The sequence below is a fragment of the Delphinus delphis genome, chromosome 12 (genome assembly GCF_949987515.2).
Source record: "Delphinus delphis chromosome 12, mDelDel1.2, whole genome shotgun sequence".
NCBI classification, from domain to species: Eukaryota; Metazoa; Chordata; class Mammalia; order Artiodactyla; family Delphinidae; genus Delphinus; species Delphinus delphis.
In genome coordinates, this window is record NC_082694.2 from 30357667 (window position 1) to 30378899 (window position 21233).

General features: G+C 47.9%; 1 protein-coding gene and 1 pseudogene across 1 annotated transcript; both read left to right on the forward strand.

The window, feature by feature from the left end:
* Positions 1–204: 204 nt before the first annotated feature.
* LOC132435393 (hypoxanthine-guanine phosphoribosyltransferase-like) lies at positions 205–964 on the forward strand (annotated as a pseudogene).
* A 6857-nt stretch (positions 965–7821) lies between these two features.
* Positions 7822–21121, forward strand: CD207 (CD207 molecule). Its single transcript, XM_060027531.1, has 7 exons — positions 7822–7852; positions 10381–10497; positions 11855–12229; positions 12830–12981; positions 13648–13766; positions 14251–14399; positions 21087–21121. Exons 1-7 carry the CDS (start codon positions 7822–7824, stop codon positions 21119–21121), a joined length of 978 nt encoding a protein of 325 aa, XP_059883514.1.
* The last annotated feature ends 112 nt before the right edge of the window (positions 21122–21233 follow it).

Sequence of the window (21233 nt, forward strand, 5' to 3'; positions counted from 1 at the left end):
AGGTGGCTCACATCTCTTTTCCATTTCTGGTTCAAGACTCTTAACTCTGGACCAATGCTGCCAGACATTTTCATTCAACAATCAGCCTGCACTCCAGCACGCCAGCCAGCTCCGTTGTGGCGACCCGCAGCCCCAGTGTCTTGGGACTGGACATACCAAGATGACCAATACGTGGTCCTACACAAACAGCCTTAGAGCATCTCTATGAAGGCACCTCATGGGTTGATTATAACAATCTCAGACTTCTAGAAGTTTGGGCTTTTAAGGAATCACTTAGCTTTTTTTGGTGATTTTTTCCCCCTACTGTTAGATGAGAGGAACTATTTGGATTTGAGGTTAGTGATAATGAACCAGGTTATGACCTAGATTCATTTTGTATACCTAATCATTATGCTGAGGATTTGGAAAAGGTGTTTATTCCTCATGGACTAATTATGGACAGGACTGAATGGCTTGCTTGAGATGTGATGAAGGAAATGGGAGGACATCACATCGTGGCCCTCTGTGTGCTCAAGGGGGGCTATAAATTCTTTGTTGACCTGCTGGATTACATCAAAGCCCTGAACAGAAATAGTGATAGATCCCTTCCTATGACTGTAGACTTTATCAGACTGAAAAGCTACTGCAATGACCAGCCAACAGGCGACATAAAAGTAATTGGTGGAGATGATCTCTTAACTTTCACTGGAAAAGATGTCTTGATTGTTGAAGATATAATTGACACTGGCAAAACCATGCAAACCTTGCTTTCCTTGGTCAAGCAGCGTAATCCAAAGATGGTCAAGGTTGCAAACTTGCTGGTGAAAAGGACCCCTCGAAGTGTTGGATATAGGCTGACTTTGTTGGATTTGAAATTCCAGACAAGCTTGTTGTAGGATATGCTCTTGACCATAATGACTACTTCAGGGATTTGAATCATGTTTTTGTCATTAGTGAAACTGGAAAAGCAAAATACGAAGCCTAAGATGAGAGTTCAAGTTTGGAAACATCTGGAGTCCCATTGAAATCACCAGTAAAGTTGTCAAATGTTCTAGGTCTGTGGCCAGCTGCTTAGTAGAGCTTATTGCATGTACTTTCTAAGAATTTTATCTGTTTTGTATTTTAGCAATGTCAGTTGTTGCATTCCAGAACTCTTTATTTGCTCTATGAGCCTAGTCTATAGGCTCAGTTCCCTTTGGGTGGATTGTTGTGTGTTTTCTTAGCACATGACAATGGTTTAATATGCTTAATATTTCAAGCATGCTTACAAATGAAGACAATCATAATAATAAACTCCATCCACAAAGGACAATAACACACGTCAGAGAAAACATGTGAAGTCTTCAGTAATCTCACTAGCTATCAAGAAAATGCAATATAAAAATTGGCTATAATATGGGTACAAAAGAAGAAAAGAATTACTCACTCCCACTGTTGATGAGGGTCCAGGAGAAATGATTTGTTCTATTATATACAAACCTTTCTAGAGCATAATTGTCCAAACTTATCACAAAATCTATTTTTTTTAAAAAAAATACATGTTTTAGTCCAGCAATTATGCTTATAGGAATTTATCCTAAGGAAATAATCATGGATACAACACAGAGATATTGCTGAAAGATATTCATTGTGAGGTTGTTTATAGTGATGAGGAACTGAAAGCATCCTAATTGTTTACTAATAAAGAATTGGTTACATAAATTGTTATAGCTATATAATACAATAGAATACTAGGGTTCCATTAGAAGTAATAATATAGACTTTTTTATGGGAAAGAAAATAGTCAACACTAATTTATATAATCAGTATATTTAGCATGGTGAATCACATCAAAACTATATGTATTTTATTTTTTTTTACAGTTGTCATATATTCTTTTTTTATTGATTCACAATGTTGTGTTAGTTTCAGGTGTACAGCAAGGTGATTCAGTTATACATATATAGATATTTTTCAGGTTCTTTTCAATATAGGTTGTTACAAGATACTGAATATAGTTACCTGCACTATAGAGTAGGTCCTTGTAGGCCAAGTTTTGGATGAGCCTGAGAAGAAAGCCTGGGGGCACAGGTGGATGAAAGAAGCTATGATTCTTGCCCCATGTTGGGTCTGTGGTCTCTAGAGCTCTGGGGACTTCTAACGGTTAACTAGCCTTCAGTAAGTGGTTTACTGAATGAGCGGGACTAGTTAGACAGTAACTTTATGATTGCCCTTCAAACTTGCTTTCGTTTCTTGTTCTTTTTCACCCTGGATCGAACCTCAGGCAGGTGTTATAGCTTTTCTAGTCACATTAATATAATCAAAACATCGAGTCAAAAAATCACAAAAGGGAAAATGCCCATCAGATTTGAGTTTCTCCCCTTCCTCAATATGAGATGTTGCGGGGGGGGCTTGGCTTTTATCTTGTTCCCTTCCTTTCTCTCTTCTTCATTCTACCTGCCCCACTCCCAAATTGTAGCTTGCTACAGGTGTCAGAAAGGTCTTCCTTGATGGGAACAGTTGAAATCTGGTATTCATGCCTCTGGACGCAGCATATTGTAAATATCAATTCATTTTCCTGGGCATGTGTTTGGGGGGTTTCAGGAGACCTGCATTGCCCAGGTCTCTCAATGGCTTTCCTTTTGCACAGGCTGTCTGCTTATGGCCTGACCTCAGCGCCTGCTTTCTGTGGTCCTGCCCCACACTCATCCAGGTGGTCCATATTGGCTCAGTCCCTCTCAATCAATTAAGAAGAGTTTCCTGCAGGGAGAGGGTGCAGGGCAGGGGGCGGGGGTGGAAGGGAACGGTGGAGGTAGGTCTGGTCCATTGACACACATTTTTTCCCCATCAAACTCTGGAAGAGATTTCATCTTTATATTTTGCTTTTCTTCCCCACTCTGCTGTCCCAATGCAGTAGTTAGCTAAAGCTTCTTGCCTTAGATTTTCTCCCCTTCTTCTTTTTTTAAAAAAATTTTATTTATTTTTGGTTGCATTGGGTCTTCGTTGCTGCACATAGCTTTCTCTAGTTGCAGCAAGCGGGTGCTACTCCTCGTTGCAGTGTTTGGGCTTCTCATTGCTGGTTCTTCTCTTGTTGCAGAGCATGGGCTCTAGGCGCATGGGTTTCAGTAGTTGCAGCATGCGGGCTCAGTAGTTGTGGCACGTGGGCCCTAGAGTGCGCGGGTTTCAGTAGTTGCGGTGTGGGCTCTAGAGCACAGGCTCAGTAGTTATGGCCCACGGGCTTAGTTGCTCCGCGGCATTTGGTATCTTCATGCACCAGGGCTCGAATCCATGTCCCCTGCATTGGCAGATGGATTCTTTTTTTTTTTTTTTTTTTTTTTTTTTTGCGGTAGGCGGGCCTCTCACTGCTGTGGCCTCTCCCATTGCGGAGAACAGGCTCCGGACGCGCAGGCTCAGCGGCCATGGCTCTCGGGCCCAGCCGCTCCGCGGCATGTGGGACCTTCCCTAACCGGCGCACGAACCTGTGTCCCCTGCATCGGCAGGCGGACTCTCAACCACTGCGCCACCAGGGAAGCCCGGCAGATGGATTCTTAACCAGTGTGCCACCAGGGAAGTCCCTCCCCTTCTTTTAAAATAGATTATTTTTTAGAGCAGTTTTAGGTTTACCGCAAAATTGAGCAGAAAGTATGGAGCGTTCTCACATACTCCCTGCCTCTAGAGGGCGCCTCCAGCCTGTTCCACTCTCAACACACCCCACCAGAGCGGTGCATTCGTTACAATCGATGAGCCTGCTTGACACATCGTTATCACTCAAAGTCCATAGTTCACATTAGTGTGAGCTCCTGTTGTCGTACATTTTATGGGTTTTGACAAATGCGTAATGACATGTATCCACTATTACTGTATCACACAGAGTAGTTTCACTGCCCTAAAAATCCTGTGCTTCACCTATTCATCCCTCCCTCCCCCATAACCCCTGGCAACCACTGATCTTTTTACTGTATCCATAGTTTTGTCTTTTCCAGAATACCATAGAATTGGAACCATACAGTATGTAGCCCTTTCAGATTGGCTTCTTTCACTTAATGATATACGTTTAAGTTTCCTCCCTGTCCTTTCATGGCTTGATGGCTCATTTCTTTTTATTTTTTGAATCCAAGGATAAATTGATTTTATTAAAAAAAATTTTATTGAAGTACAGTTGATTTACAATGTGTATTAGTTTCAAGTATACAGCTAAGAGATATACATTCTTTTGCAGATTCTTTTCCATTATAGGTGATTACAAGATATTGAACATAATTCCTTGTACTATATACTAGGTCCTTGTTGTTTGTCTCTTTTATAGTAGTATGTGTCTGTTAATCCCAAGCTCCTAATTTATCCCTCCCCCACCTTTCCCCTTTGGTAACCGTAAATTTGTTTTCTACGTCTGTGAAAATAACAGACAGAAATTTTTTTTTTTTGCAGTACGCAGGCCTCTCACTGTTGTGGCCTCTCCCGTTGCGGAGCACAGGCTCCGGACGCGCAGGCTCAGTGGCCATGGCTCACGGGCCCAGCTGCTCCGCGGCATGTGGGATCTTACTGGACCGGGGCACGAACCCGTGTCCCCTGCATCGGCAGGCGGACTCTCAACCACTGCGCCACCAGGGAAGCCCTCTACCCATTTTTTTAACCAAGTTGATTTTGTTATTGAGTTGTATAAGTTCTCTATATTTTTTGGATATTAACTCTTTATCAGATATATCATTTGCAAATGATTGGTTGTCTTTTCATTTTGTTGATGGTTTCCTTTGCTGTGCAGAAGATTTTTAGTTTGTTGTAGTTGCATTTGCTTATTTTTGCTTTTGTTTCCCTTGCCTGAGGAGACATATCCAGAAAGATATCGTTAAGACTGATGTCAAAAAGAGTGTACTGCCTGTGTTTTCTTCTAGGAGTTTTATGGCTTACATTCAAGTCTTTAATCCACTTTGGGTTGATTTTTATGTATAGTGTGAGATAGTGGTCTAGTTTCATTTTTTTTTGCATGTGGCTGTCCAGTTTCCCCAACATCATTTATTGAAGAGACTATTCTTTCTCTTGTATGTTCTTTGCTTGTCTGTATAAATTAATTGTCCATATATGTGTGGGTTTATTTCTGGGCTCTCAATTCTGTTTCACTGACCTATGTATCTGTTTTTCTTTTAGTACCATGATAGCTCATTTCTTTTTAGTGCTGAATTATATTCCATTGTTTAGAAGTAACACAGTTTGTTTATCCTACTATTTATTTATTTTTTAATTTTATAAAAAGACTTTTGGCTGCATTGGGTCTTCGTTGCTGCTTGTAGGCTTTGTCTAGTTGCAGCAAGCGGGGGCCACTCTTCACTGCGGTGCATGGGCTTCTCATTGCGGTGGCCTCTCCTGTTGCAGAACATGGGCTCTAGGCACGTGGGCCTCAGCAGTTGCAGCACACAGGCTCAGCGGCTGCGGCATGTGGGCCCTAGAGCCTGCCAGCTTCAGTAGTTGCAGCATGTGGGCTCAGTAGTTGGGGCGCACGTGCTCAGCAGTTGTGGCTCGCAGGCTTAGTTGTTCTGAGGCATGTAGGATCCTACCAGACCAGGGATTGAACCCATGACCCCTGCATTGGCAGGCGGACTCTCAACTACTGTGCCACCAGGGAAGTCCCATCCTACTATTTATTTATTATCACCTACTGAAGGCCTTAGACCTTTCATTCATGTGTCAAGTACCAGCCTGTTTATCTCTCAAACTTCAGGGATATATACCAAAATTTCTATTAAGGCTACCCTAACTTAATATGGTGAGGAAGTGTGGTAGGTACAATAATGGCCACAAAGATGTCCACATCGTAATCCCAGAACCTGGAAGTACATTAAGTTACATGGCAAAGTGGAATTAAGGCTGCTAGTAAGCTGGCTTTAAGAATTCCCTGATGGTCCAGTGGTTAGGACTTGGTGCTTTCACTGCTGAGGGTGTGGGCTCAGTCCCAGGTCAGAGAACTAAGATCCTGAAAGCCTTGTGACACGGCTAAATAAATAAATAAGCTGGCTTTAAGATACGGAAACTATCCTGGATTATCTGGGTGGGCCCAATGTAAGAGGCCTTAAAAGTGGAAGCAGGAAGCAGAAGACTCAATGTCAGAGTAATGGGTTGTGTTAAAAACTCAACCTGTGGACACTGGCTCTGAGCCAAGCGAAGTGGGGGGTGAGAAGGGGGCGTAGTTTCCCAAAGGAAGGGGACTCTTCGTATCAGAAATGGAGATGGGAATGATGCTGGGGAAAAGATACAGGAGCTGTCCCATTCAATACTTACATAAATATATACACAGTTATAGTTAGGTATAGGTATGGATATAGATGTAAATACTTATATACATACATGTAGATAGGAAGAATGAACTGTGTGGACAGCTTTTTTTTTCTGTATGGTAGATACTTTTTTTTTTCTTTTCACTCACCTGGATTTTTTTCTATCATGAATATCATTAATAAAGAAATAAAAGATACAAAAGGAAAGAAACTATGCATACTTTTCCCAAGAGCCCTGTGTTACTTTCCTGCCATGAATTTGCCCTCTCACTAAGGACACAGGCAAGGGCTCTTTGACCCTGATAGTTCAGAGCAGCCTCCTCTGCCTGGCACACAATGATCTTTCCATGCAGCCAGGCGGCCCCCCATATCCATACCACATTATTTATGATCGCACCAGACATAACTGCCTGTTCACTGAGGTCTAGCCCATTGTCACTGTGCCAGAGAAACATTGCCCTCACACAATGTTCTAAAAAAGAGGAACTCATTCCCAGGGTCAAGAGAGAGCTGGGGAGGCCCCCTGTAGTCTTGGGAAAGTCTTCCCTTCTCCCTGGGATGATGGATGCCATGTTTTCCCAAGAGAAGCACTGTTTCTGAGGGCAGGGTCCATGGTTTTCTTTCTCTTTGCAGCTGGTGCAGAGCAGGCATTCTAGAGGAAAGGATGGTTGAAGGGCCCCACCTACCATTTCTTTCTTCTTGGTTTCTCTGCCCTATCCCCTGTTCCCAGGGCACACATCCAGAGAGTGGCATGGATTCCTTTGGTTATCTGGGACCTGCTGGTCAAATACTGCATCACATTATATACAGGAGTCCCCTATGAATCAGTCTGACCAGCTGTCGTAACTGTCTCCTTTCTCATCTCATTCTCCCCTCCCCTCCCTTCCTCCCAGCCTCCTCCAACCCCTCTCCCTGGTTTGTTGTCTACTTTAGTTTCCTCTGTGCCTTGGATGGAGGGACTCAGATCACCACTCCTTGGAGATGACCCCCAGCACTGCTGGGGCATTTCAAACAGTGGTCTGTTTTCCACTCCCATTGATTATGCCTATGGTCTACCTCCAAGCATAAGGAGAGTCCCAACCAGAGAAGGGGAGAGCGGCCAAACTGTTTCGTTCCTGCATCCTTATCCAGAGGAGGCCTTAGAACCCCAGGAGCATGGTAGTGGGGCAACAGAAACATGAGCACTGACTTCCCTCTCTCTCATCACAGCAGTGATTTTTGGTTACTCTAGATCTGGCCCAAAGTTCCTCCTCTGTTTGGAAGAGCGGGGATCTCCTAAATGTCTGGGAGAATCGCCCTCCTTCCTGGCTGGAAAGTGAGGCTGAGGCACCCACCTCCCACTTGGTCTTTTCCGGGAGACTGCTCAGGAAATACCTGCGGATAAGCATGGCCAGAGGAAAATAGCTCATGACCCTGCAAAGTGGGAAATGAAACTCCTCATGGTCAGGACTTTTACAGAAACCATCTCCGAAACCCCAGAGGGCCCACAGGATTGCGGTTGCTTCTTGCCTATCTCCCTCATGCTGGATCAGCCTTTTGTACAGCTATCAGCAGAACACTCACCTGAAGCCTCCATTTCCATCACTTGGAGTAAATGCCCTCCAAGCCCAGTCCCAGCTTACGCAGTGAGTCCCGTCCCAGCTTGGCGAGGCTTCCAGATCCTTTCCTGGGACCACTGGGAGGGCACATGGGCATTCTACCAATCACTCATGCTACATAACAGAAGAGGTTGGGGAAAGTCAACTTTTCAACAGAGAGGGAAGGGGACAGACATTCCAAGGTGTTATGTGGCAGCTGCTCTCCCTCAGATGCCTCAGGAGGAGACCAGGACCCCAGTGGTACTTTCTACCAAGAATCCAAAGTAACTTGGATTCTTCTCCATCCCCAGGCCCTGGGACGTGGATGTGAGGCCAGGAACCAGGAGCGGAAGGGCTGACGTGATCCTGGGATTAGGCTGGGTAACAAGCCTGAGAGCCCAGAAACAGAACATTCTGACTCCTTCTGAGCCCTGGTAGAACCAAGGCTCTTCAACTAGGTGAGTGGCTTGAAGAGAACAGGCGTGGTTATAAATGTTCAGAGACTGGCAGTGAATTAGGAGTGAGGCCTTCAGTTTGTGGGGTTAGCTAACGTCAAAGCTCAGAGCAGACGGCGGGCCTGGACGGTATGTGGGTAGGGAGGAAATGAGACAGGATGAGAGGAACACCACCCTTGTGATCCAGCTTCCTTCCCAACACTTGGAAAGGGTGGTGTGGAGTCTTCTCTGGTTTCCCTCAACCAGTCAGAGAAACAGCTCTAGTCTGAGGCCTATTCAGCCTGGAGAGGGGAGCAGCAATGGGTCTGTAATCACAATGAACTGGTCGGAGAGGGAGCTGGGATCCTCTCCAATATCAAAGGCAGTAGAAGCCTCTGCAAGTAAAGGTAGCGATCTCCTTGGCCCTGACCATTTAGCCTCCAGCCTTGGTCCCTGACACCAACCTGTCATCCAGCTCCATGGCTCAGGGTCAGGGAAGCCCGGTCAGGTTTCTAGTCCTGTGGCCAGAGTTGTTATGCATTTTTGGGTAAGGTTTAAAACCACACTTGCCTCATGCCTTTACTATGGGAATGAATGAGAACTGCTGGAGGCCACAGAAAGATGCAGTAGCTTCCAGAAGACAGATTCCAGTCCACAGGCTGGAATCTCAGAGTTGAGTCATGACCAGCCATCAATTATTCTATTCATTTCTCTTTCATCTATTCATCCATCTTCCATCCATCCATCCATCCATTTTCCATCCATCCATTTTCCATCCATCCATCTTCCATCTATCTATCCACTCATCCATCCATCCATCAATCCATCCAATTATCTGGACTGACTTCCTTCTTCTTCTCCTTTTCTCCCTCTCTTCCTCTCTTTCCTACCTTCCAAGAAATATTTGTTTAGAATCTGTTATATACCAGGTTTCTCAGATGTGGCAGATTTCTTCAAAGTGTCAGAAGCTTCCCAGGAGAAAACTTAGTCCCTCATGGAGCCCCAAATCAGCTCCTCTCTGCCCTAAGCATCTCCCATGAATGAAAGAGCAGCTCCTGGTCTGATATTGCTGGGCCTCCCACATTGTCTGAGACCCTCACAAATGCAGGAAGCAGAGAGGAGAAGCCAAATTGTACATTTAGTTTGAATCTCCAAGCCCCATTTTATAGAGGGATATTCTATCATCTAAGATGCCCTAAACAGAAGTAGAATATTTTATTGCAGTGGTCTGCTTACTGGTCTCCCTGCTTCCAGACTCCCCACACCCTGATCTCTGCCCCTCACCACGATCAGACTGATTTTTCTTCAGTGTTCCTGTCCTTGTCTCTCTCCTGCCTAAAGTCCTTCACTGGCTCCACATCACCTATAAGCCAGAGTTCAAGCTCTTTAACACGACCCAAAAGGATCTTTATGATCTGACCCCAGGTGCCTCCTTAGCCCAGGCCCTCCCTGCTCAGGTCATATATTGATACTCTATACTCCAACAGTGCCAAACTACCTATAATTTGCCAGGCACTCCATACTTTCCAATATGTTAATCCCTCTACCCAGAACTTCTTAAAATTACTCCAGTCTCTGTATTTCCCTTGAACTGTGCATATTCTTCTATCGTTATGCTTATCACCCTGTATTGTAATTTATTTGCTCAGGTCTGTCTTTCTTGCCAGATGGTGAGCTCTTTGAGTACAAGGACTGTGAGCTCTTCAGCTTTGTGTCTCAGTCCTAGCACAGTGCCTGGTATCTAGAAGGCATTCAATATGTATTTGTGGGGTGAATGGAAGGCAGGATGGAAGATGGATGAGAGCCGTCTTAGAAAAAGCTTAGCCTGAGGACAAGGTAGTTAAAGTGCCCATGTAATAGACCCCCTGGAGAAGATGACAAATGGCCTCTTCCTGAAAGCTCAGGCCCTTGAGGAGAGGACCGAGCTGTAGCCTAGGTGCTTAAGCCAGGAATGGGGAACTTTGGGATAACACAATGACTTCTGGGGGTCACTTCCCTTTTCCTCTAGATAAAAGAACTTTGGGGAGAGAGCTGGCCGGGAGCACCTGTGCCAGGAGGGTTACGGTGCAGAATCTGCTCAGGGCTCTGTGCCCAAACCCACAGTTTGTTGGTCCAACAAACGCTCTCCTCTTCTTCCTGCAGAGCCTCCTCCCAAGACGCGTCCATCTCTGGTTCTGGGAAGACTTCTCACAGTCCGTGCTGCAGTCATCTTCCTGATGCTGGTCCTGGTCGCCTCCGTCCTGCTGCAGGCCATTCTCTGTAAGTCCTCAGCTTCCACCTGGGCTCCATCCTTCTCCATGGCCAGTCGGCTCCCTCTCTCCCCCGCTCTCTGGTGGTCTCTCCTGCCTCTGGCTTTTTCATTTGTCTTGTTTCCCCTCTTTCCACGTGCAGTCAGAAAGTCCCCTCCCACCTCCACACCCCCGCCGTCCCCCGTAAGATCAGCTGCTGCTCCTTCCTTTACAATTCTGGGGAGATTTTCCTGACGGGGATCAGCATGCTTGTGCTCTAGGACACGCTCTTTAGTCCCCAAGAAATGTTCGCCCATCTTCATCCTGTGTCATTTCCTCCTTCCTCTCTGAGTTTCGTGTCCCTTTGATCGAGAGCCTTGTGGGTAGCCCCCAACAGTGAGCATGATGTTTCCTGACCCCACAAGGGATGGTGTCCCAACTGTATCCTCAGCCCTAACTGACTAGATGGAGAACCTGGCCAACAGGTTAGGGTTAGGGTTAGGGTTAGTGTTAGGGATCACTGCCCCCCCACCACAGGACCCCTTCTCTTCACTCTCCTGCTCCCACAAAGGTCATGTCAAGGGAGACTTCCTACTTCTTCACTGGATGTGTGATGTATCTTTCTCCCTCTTCTGGCTTTGCCAAGCCTCATGGCCTCTGCTTCTTCTTCCTCTCATTAGGTCTCCAGAAAGCAGGTGGAGGGAACATCTGCACTCTCCCTTCAAGGCCTCGGGACATATTTGGTCTTGGACTTGGACTTGGTCTTGGACTTGAGCAGAGTCTCCTCTGCTTTGAGCCCACTTGGCTTATTTTTGGTTTCCTCTGTGGCCTGTGGCCTGAACAGAGTGTGACAGGGGGTGGGACAAGGGAAGAGAAGAAGTGGTTTCGTAATTCTCCCTTTTTGTATTCTCTGGAGAAGAGATCACCTCCAGATTAGAAGTCTGCATAGGCTCTCCCTTCCATAGCCGCGAGGGGCTTATGGGTAGTCATAAGCCGTGCGGCCTAGAGGGACATGGGAAATATGACAAAGTGGTGTCTGAAGGCATCCCTTTACCAAATGCGCCGTGAACATGCAAAGAAAATTTAGAACTGGATTCTAACCCCCTCTTCTGCTTACCCGTGAGAGTCTCTAACAGAGAGCCCGTGTTTTGTCGATCTTTGCATGATCTGCCTCTCCCAGAGTTCCTGGTGCACGGAAGGTGCCCATCGCATGTTTGTTGAATGAATTCATTATGAATGAGTGGAGGGTAGGCAACTGCTCCTTGGGTTGGGTCCTTGGGAAGCTTGAGCCCATCCCTTCCCTCCCCTTCCTTTTATTACCCTGGCAACAGCCCCACTCCAGTCCCTGGGGATCCCCTTGGCTGACCTCTTGACTGTCTCATATCCAGATCCCTGGTTTATGGGCACAGTATCGGATGTCAAGACCAATGCCCAGTTGCTGAAAGGTCGTGTGGACAACATCAGCACCCTGAGCTCTGAAATAAAGAGGAATAGAGGTGGCGTGGCGGCAGCTGGCTTTCAGGTCCAGATGGTGAATGCCAGCCTGGATCGTGTGCGTTCTCAGATCCGGAGGTTGGAAACCAGCGTGAAGGAAGCCAATGCACGGCTGCAGATGCTAACAAGTAGTTGGGAAGAAGTCGATAAGTTCAATGCTCAAATCCCGGAGCTAAAAAGAGATTTGGATAAAGCCAGTGCTTTAAACGCAAAGGTCCGGGGACTCCAGGGAGGTTTGGAGAATATCAGCCAGTTGTTGCAACAGCAAAGTACGTGACTCAGAAAAGAACGTTGCAAGTTGACCAGTGGCCCGTGGGACCTTGCCAGTCTTAGGCATGACATCACTGGGCTGGTGTGTGTGAAGGGAAGGGAGAGAGGAGCAGGGCAGCCATGGCTGGAAAGTTAAGAAGAGAGGGCTCAGCACTGGGTTTGGGGAGGGCTTAGGGGCTGTTCAGGAGAGAAGGCACTAGGGACCAGCCAGGGTTCCCACACCAAGGCATAGAATATGAAGGCATTAGGGAGTCTCTTTGTCCTGATCCAAAGCCAGCCATTTTCCATTAGTCTCTACCTAGAGCCCAGGGGCTCAGACACTTGTGATGGCCAATGGAAAATTACTCCTCCTCACAAGAGAGACAGATTCCTGATTCAGCCTCTCTCGCTCTCCCCTCTCTGAGCCCAGAGACTCTACCAATCTCAGTCAGACTTTCAGGATCTGAGGGAATGTCCCCAAGCTCCTACACAAGGACCCAAAGACCCCCAGAGCCCAGCCCCATTCACTCTGTCTCTGGGATCCCACTCAAGGATCCCTACCTAGCCAGCACCAGAGAAAACAGGAACACCAGAGTACATATTTCACTCTTGTTCTCCAGATGACATCCTACAGATGGTTTCTCAAGGCTGGAAGTACTTCAGGGGGAACTTCTATTACTCTTCTCAAGTCACAAGGACCTGGTACAGTGCCCAGCAGTTCTGCTTGTCCAGGGATTCACACTTGACTTCAGTGACCTCAGAGAGTGAACAGGTGAGTGCTGTCCTGTGGGCTCTAGGAAAGGGGTGTATTGGTAGCTGTATCAGGCAGGATGGGCAAGATTATGCTGCAGTGACAAAAATCCCCAAATATCAGTAATTCTTCAGAATTACTTCTCACTTGTACACTGCATGTCCAATGAGGGTCAGCAAAGGGTTCTGCTCACTGTGGTTACTCAGGGCTTAGGTCAAAGGAGATTTCATCTCAACATATGTTTCCACAATTGCTGAGGTGAGAAAAGGGAACATGGCACATTGTGTGTTGGCTCTTAAAGCTTCTGCTTGAAGCAACGGACATCGCTTCAGCTCACATTTCATTGACCAAATAAATGATGCAGTATTTGTAGCTTCAAAGAGGGCAGGGTAGTACAATCTTTCCATGTGCCCAGAAAATAGAAATATTTGTGAATAGAATTAATGACACTGTCTAACCCAAGAAGTCCCGTACCTGTTGAGGCAGAATATTGAACGAGCTCCTTTCATCTGGAGGTGGGCTAGCAGAGCAGGTGAGATCGTGGGCTCTGGAGTCAGAGTCTAGAGTCCTAACCCTGTGTCTGTGGGTTCAGGGGCTGTCGCTGAGGATGGGTGAAGAACACCCAGAGAGACAGATGCTCCAACTCGGAGTCGTGGCAGCACCTCTGCTCATTCTGTCTCTCTGCAGGAGTTTCTCTACAGGACTGCAGGCGGACTTCTCTATTGGATCGGCCTGAGCAAAGCAGGGAGTGAGGGGTACTGGTACTGGGTGGATGACTCGCTGTTCAACAAGGTCCAGAGTGTGAAGTAAGCCCCAAGAACCCTCCTTCCCAGACTGACTTTCTTGGGCCAGGGCCAGGGCATGAAGAGTGGAGTGATAGTTCCTACTGACCACAGGGTTTGTGATTCTTCCCCATCCTCGGGCGGCAGGAGCATTGAACAGAGATCTAGCTGACCTCTGCCACTAATTGGCCGTGAAACTGGGGACAAATTCATGGCCTCTCAGTGCCCTCTGGGGTTTGGCACCATGGCCGTCCACCCAGACTTGGCAGGGACCTCGTTCTAAGTTTAGGTCTTTGCACTGTGTGTTCCTGTAGGGCCTTGAGAGTTGTGGGCTGGTGTGGCCCTGACTTGGGGGGTGATTGCAGGCTTAGAGGTTGACAGATCACTGGTCCCCTTCCTCTCAGGCATGGGAAAACTTGAGATGCTATCAACCGGCACCAAAGCTGGGGTTGAACTCTCTCAGTTATTCACTGGAAATACGTTTTTCTTTGTTTTTTTCCTTTCATAGGTTCTGGATTCCAGGTGAGCCCAACAACACTGGGAACAATGAACACTGTGCCGATATAAAGATGTCCTCATCGCAGTTATGGAATGATGCCTCCTGTGACAATGAATTTCTTTTTATCTGTGAACGACCCTACATGCCATCAGAACCATGTCAGGACTGGCCCCCAAGCTCGAACTTTAAACTCCAATGCTTGTTGAATTCAAGGAAATGCGGCTCTCTCCTTCATACTCCAGGGTGATTTTGAACTTTAATTTTTCTTGTTTCGAAATTGTCTTGAAGGCATCCGGGAGTCTATCTGCCTTGGCTAGGAGTTCTCTGACCCCACAGAGTCAGCTGAAATGGAAAGGAGATCTTGGGTTGAAATGGGAGCTGAGGGTGGAGAGGATTAGAAGTTCACTAATTCACCCAGTGAGGTGAATCAGAACCTGCAATCTGGGGCAGCACCCTGGGGCGTCCCATCCCTTCAGAGAAGCCTCATCTTCACTGCATGAAAGTCGCTTCGACCACCCAAGCAACTGTCTGGAGACTGAGACTCAGGGCTTTTCTGGTTGACTCCCCAGAATTCCCAGTTGCCTGCTGAGGTGGCTGTGTTCTCAGTGGGAAGAGCTCTGCTCTTGGAGACCCTGTTCATGTCATGTACCCATCGCCCCCTACATCCACATCCTCTGAGATCTGAGACCCTTCCTCCCTGGGACGGGCTTGACTGGTTCAGATCTCGGGCTGACATGGGAATGTATCTCCTTAGAGCTGGACCAGCGTCCATGCGCTTCTCCCTCCCCCTCACTCGCTAAACTCTGGGACCCAGTCCGTCTGCCGAGCCCTTCTGCCTCCCCTCCTCTTTCTTCTGCATCTCCTCTCTCCCCAGAGGGCAGGGGAAGGGGCCTTCAGTGAAGAGGGCACCTCTGAGCTTCATTAGAATAAAATGCTGCCTGGGAAAAGGTCAATCTCTTTTGTTGTTTTCTTCCCGCGGGTACAGGTGAATGTGCGGGGAACAACATCTGCTCTCCCGGACATGAAGTTCTGGGGTGTCCTCAGGAAACAGTTGGGGGTTCAAAATAACAGAGTAGGAATGTTCCAGCCCCAGAAATGCCATGAAGTATGAGTAGTACTGATCTCTGGCTTTTGTTGAAATGCAGCAGAGCTACCACTGCAGTGTCTGCAGTGTCACGACCCTCCTGGTGGTCTTTCCTCCCAGATGTTCATGGACCATCTTTTGTTCTCTGCCTTTGCTCCCGATGGGGAGACACATCAGGTTTCCCACTCTTCACAGAGACCGTGATCACAGACATCGGGTCCAAATCCCCCATCCAGGGGCCGAGGCAGGAATCCAGGCCCGCACCAGACAGGAGAGGAGCAGAGAGGAAGCAGAAAGGGTGCGGTGTGAGTGTGGGGCGGGCTCAGCAGAGTGGCCCTCCCCTCCTTGGGGTCCTAGTTAGGTGTCCTCTTTAGGGTCCTGGGGAGGGGACGTTTTCCTTCAGTGACTGTGACCAGCAGCCTGGTGTTCTGGGTGCAAAGGGGTCGGGGCTAAGGTCAGGGGCATTAGGAGGAATCTTGAAGGAACATGGGGCAATTGGGGTTTTCAAAATATGGTGATGGACGAGGGATGGGCAGTCAGCAATGGCGTCCACGAGGGAGCATTTGTTAGGCCAGCTCCAGGGACATCTGAGGTCTGAGGGGGCAAGGGCGTCAGGGAAGTGAAGACGGGCAAGCTCACAGGGGTGGATGTGTCGGCATGGAAGCCAGCTATGTCTTCTCTAAGAAATACTTGGTTGTTTCTACTCTTCATAATTCGAAGTAGCAAGTTACGGGAGGATGTTATTTCTTCCCAGTGTCGGCTATGTGCTCACAGCACAAGCTGATGTAGAAATGAAATACAAGTTGTGGACTCAGGGTTGCCTCTAGGGAACTATCCCATTGTGTGTCCAAACATGACACTGCTCTCCATCTTGCTGTCACGCCTGGCGTGTTAGTCGCCACGTCTGGGCTGCCACGCTGAGTAGCACATGACCCTGCCCCACGCTCCAGCTCCTTCCCTGAGGTGGGCACTTGTCACCAGGGCAGCGGTTTCAGAGGCTTGCATTGTAAGGCCTAAAATTTCACTTATTGCCGTGATATTTTCTGAGGCTTACAGGGCCTCAAAAAGCCTGACTTTGAGTTTCCCAGCTCTCACCAGATATGTCCCCGCACCTGGCCAATTCCCCTTAACTGGACCAGCTGCACTCCACCCAGTCTTCAACCTACTGGGTTCCGCTAACCTGCTAGTCCAGAAACTGTTCAAACAAGCCCATCACATCCTCCTGCAGAACCAGGGACACACTATCCTCTTGTTGCTGCAAAGCCGGCCTCTCACGGCTCTTGCTGGTTCCCTCTGCTCCTGGGTGTAACCCCCGTGTGGCCCTGCATGGTACGCAGTGTCCTCTTCCGGACTGTGACAGTATGTGACTAGTAAACTGCCGTGAATATTATCTGCCCAGCGTCAGATGTCATGTGTTTGGCCATCTTGTATTATTTGGGGCAGGAGATGCCTCCCTCACTGACTGAATGCATCCCCTCACAATTCATATGTTAAAACCCTAATCCCCACTGGGTTGGTATTAGGAGATGGGGCCCGTAGGAGGTAATTAAGTCACCAGGGTGGAGCCCTCATGATGGGATTCGTGCTCTTATAAGAAGAGACATGAGGGGCTTCCCTGGTGGTCCAGTGGGTAAGACTCCATGCTCCCAATGCAGGGGGCTTGGGTTCCATCCGTGGTCTGAGAACTAGATCCCGCATGCCGCAACGAAGATGCCACGGGCCACAACTAAGACCTGGTGCGGCCAAAGTAAATAACTAAATTTTTTTTTTTTAAAAGAAGAGACATGAGAGCTTGCCTCTCTCCGTCTGCTCTCCATCCTGTGAGTTTACAACGGAAGACAGCCATCCGCAAACCAGGAACAGAGCCCTCACCAGGGACTGAGTCTGCCAGCATCCTGATCTTGGGTTTCCCAGCCTCCAGAACTGTGAGAAAGAAATTTCCCTTGTGTAAGCCTCTTAGACTGTGATGTTTTTGCTATAGCAGCCTGAATTGACTAAGACACTCACCACTGGGGTAAATAGGAAGTGATAAGAACAAGGCTGGCCAGGAATCTCTGGTTGGTCCTGATGTGAAGGGATGAATGGGACTCTCTGAACACTTCTCTGGAAAAGAATTTGAACTTGGAAATACCCAGGGATTGAGGCAGTTAACAGAGAGAAGTTGAGTTGGAAGGGCCCTGAGTTAGAGAAAGGCTGGAGGGGCCACCATGGGGCACCTGCAGAAACTAAGAATACGCGGAAGCTGTGAGGCAGAGAAGCAAAGCACATGAGGAATATATCTGGCAGAGAAAAGAGAATGGTGCAGAGGGGGGAATAGGCGAGACACAGAGGGGAGGGCAGCAGAGTGAAGGCCCAAGAGCCAGGCTGCTGAGGTTCCTGGAATCACCTCAGAAGCAGTCCAGCCCTCCTGACACTCCTGGGTCCTGTGCACGTGTATCCTGCGATACGACCTGCCCCCATGACCCTGCTCATTGCTTTTTCTGCAAACTGAAGGAGCCTGGGTCAGTGAGGATGTATTTTTATTTGGAGGCTGTGCCCCACTCTGTAACCAACCAGTGTAGCATTGCCAGGCCCTCCTCCCTTCAGGAAACTGGGACGGCTGCTGCTTTGCCTTGCCGTGTGACCTTGGCTCACTTACCCCCGCAGGCAGGGCTTACCTCTCCAGTGAGGTCACTACACGGGTACCTGCCCTTCTGCTGGCAGTGGGTCCTTACCCAAGAAGTCCAGCATTGACAGAGCTTTAGTCCTTGTCTCAGGTCATGGACACGATAATATGTCTAATGAAATTCCAGGATTGTTTCCATTATAAGCTGGAAAGTTGGGAGCCAAGGATGGGTGAGAATTTTGTCTCATCTAACTTGGGTATTTATTTTATTATAGTATTATACATTTTTTCTAATTCTGCAGGCTAACAATGATTGACATGCCTTCTCTGAATGTTGCAATGAAATGCTGTTGAAAAAATCTATATTTTTGTATTTGAATACAAAGAAGAGGAGAAAAAATCTTTGACCCACTCTTACTGACTGACTGATCCTAGCTCTTGTGAGCAGGTACATGCTATAATATTTTATTTTTCTGTTTTATGCTTTATTTGTCTATGCATCTATGTATCTATCTATCTTCCTTCTTTCCCCTCGTTCCTCCCTCCCTCTTCCTTCCTTCCTCCCTTCCTTCCCCTCCCCTCCCCTTCCCTCCCTCCCTCCTTCCCTCCCTTCCTTCCTTCCTTCCTTCCTTTCTTCCTTCCTTCCTTCCTTTCTTCCTTCCCTCCCTCCCTCCTTCCCTCCCTCCTTCCTTCCTTCCTTCTTTTTTTCTCTTTCTCACATCATGCCACAAAGCTATCTGTCTCCAGCCCTGCCCTTGACTGCCTCTGCTTTGGCGCTGATGCCAGGCGGACTCTCCCCAGTGGTGATCTGGGTAGCTCCAAGCTTAGAACCTCACAGCTCTGTAACTTCAGAGGAAAGAATTTCCCCTTTCCAATAGTTTCAGCAAAAGCCCAGCATTGGGTCACATGCCCAGCCCTGAAGCAGTAATGGAGGTCAGGGAGATGGGTTATGTTGATTGAGCCATAGGCTTAATCCTGGGCATTGGGTACGGGCTCAGCCTCACCCCTGCCAGAAGACTGAGCACGAAGGCAGGATGGTTCTCAAGACTAATCCCGGGAGAGATGCCTGAAGGAGCGAGACTGTTAGTTCACAGCTGCCCAGGGCCCTGCTTGCAGCCGTGGGTCTCTTCCTTCCATCGAAACTGTGGGATCAGCCACTCCCAGCTGTTCACCCTGTGTCGTCAGGGGTTGATATGGCTGATCAAAAACTTCTGGGGTGTCTGAAGCTAAGGGTCTGCATCTCTAGGAGGACGGCCCTGTACCATTCAGCAGAGACAGGGACAACCAACCTGTGAGAGGTCCTGACCAATGAGTGGTTCTAAGTGTTAATGTATAAGATGTCCATTTGATTTTTTCTGGCCAGAGAACAGAGAAACCTCTCGGCAAGGATTAGAAACCTCCTGGTGCTTCTTTCCTGCTAGCAGATTATGTTCTTGTGGGAGAAGTAAGAGCTGGGAGCCTGGAGTGGGGAGGGGATTGGGCACAGGGAAGGGGGCGAGAGGAGGAGTCCTGCTGATCAAGCCTGGAGGACTGTGCCCCTTCCTGGCCCAGACCTCGCCCTTCTAGCTGAGCAAGGGTTCTCCAAAGTTCTGCTTTTGAGGTTCTCTCAGCTTTTCAGGCCCAGGAGGAAACAGCTCCTGAGAGGGCTGACGTGGGCCCTTCCTGTATGTGGGGAAACAGAAACCAAGGCAGGCCCTTTCTTTTCTGCTGCTCCCCTGGGCCTCTTACAAACCTCTTGGAGGGTACCTCTGGCAGCTCCCCTCCCACTTGGACACTCCTGGGGTCTCAGGCAGTGCTGTTATGGACTTCACATTTTCCTGTGTCCTCTCCTATCTGCTCAGCTTTCAACTGGCAGGAGGTAGCAGGCTTGTGGATGGTGGCTCTGTATTCTCCACACACACACACACACACACGCACATATACACATACCACGCATATACACACACATATATACACATATAAACACATACACATATCACACACACACACACACCACACATACACACATATACGCACACCACACACCACACATAAACCTACACATATACACACATACACATATACACACACACATATAAACACATACACACATATCACACACACACCACACCACACATAAACATACACACACACACATATGCACACCACACACCACACATAAACCTACACATATACACACACCACACATATATACACACACACATATAAACACACACACATACATACCATGCACAATATACTCATGCACACACGTATACACACATACATATATGCATACACACATATATCACACACATATACACATAATACACATAACCATATACACAATATTTGGATACACAATACACAAATATACACATATACAAATATACACATGCACACATATATCACACAATACATATATACACATACACACACACACACACACACACACACACACACACTGCCATAGCATCAGGAGCTGGGTGTAGGCAGGCACGCCCCTCCTCGCCCTGCCGACGAGCTGTGCTCCCGGCTGGCTGTGGCTGCGTTGACAGTGGCCGTCCATGACACAGGCTCCTGCTGGACCTAAGCTGCTCTCCTGGACTGGCCGCAGGAGGAGGCAACGTTCAGTGTGGCTTCTCCACCATGGAAGCCGGACGGTGGGCTTCTCAGGTGGTGCTCGGGGCCCTATGGGAGGCTGACTCCAGCATTTGGGAAAACACTGTGGGAATAAGATGCAGGGACTGAAGGTGAAAACGGGAAAAATCAACACAATTTGGATGGAACAAGCAACTTGCAAGGAAACTGACATCTCGTAAATGGGCCGCTGGTGAGATAGGGGACAAAGACATAATTAGATTTTCATGAGATAAAGAAAATGTGATCCATTTCGATAAGATTGTAACTCTGGACTGATGGGGAACCGACGAGCGAGAATCTACCGTCATCCTCAGAACAGACTTCAGGAGGGCTGCCTTGACTAGCCATTGGGGCTACTGATTCTGTCCAGCTGGTCACCCCCATGGGGGTGGGAACTTGGGGCTGCACAGCTCCACTGGGATGGCTCACTCCTAGGTCTTGGTCCAGAAGCAGCAGGAACCCCCTGACGCAGTGTTTGTTCCTCCTGGGAGTTACAGGTCTCATTGTAAAGCAGCACGTTGGCTTACCCTGCAGTTTCTTCTGAGTTAGTCCTGAACCTGATCAACTGAGGGGAGCACGGATGCAGTCAGCTTGAGGTGAGATCTTGGATTACGTTAGGTCCTCTTTGATGTTTTCTGACATCACTTCTGACACTAGATGTGTGGTGTTTTCTGACATCGG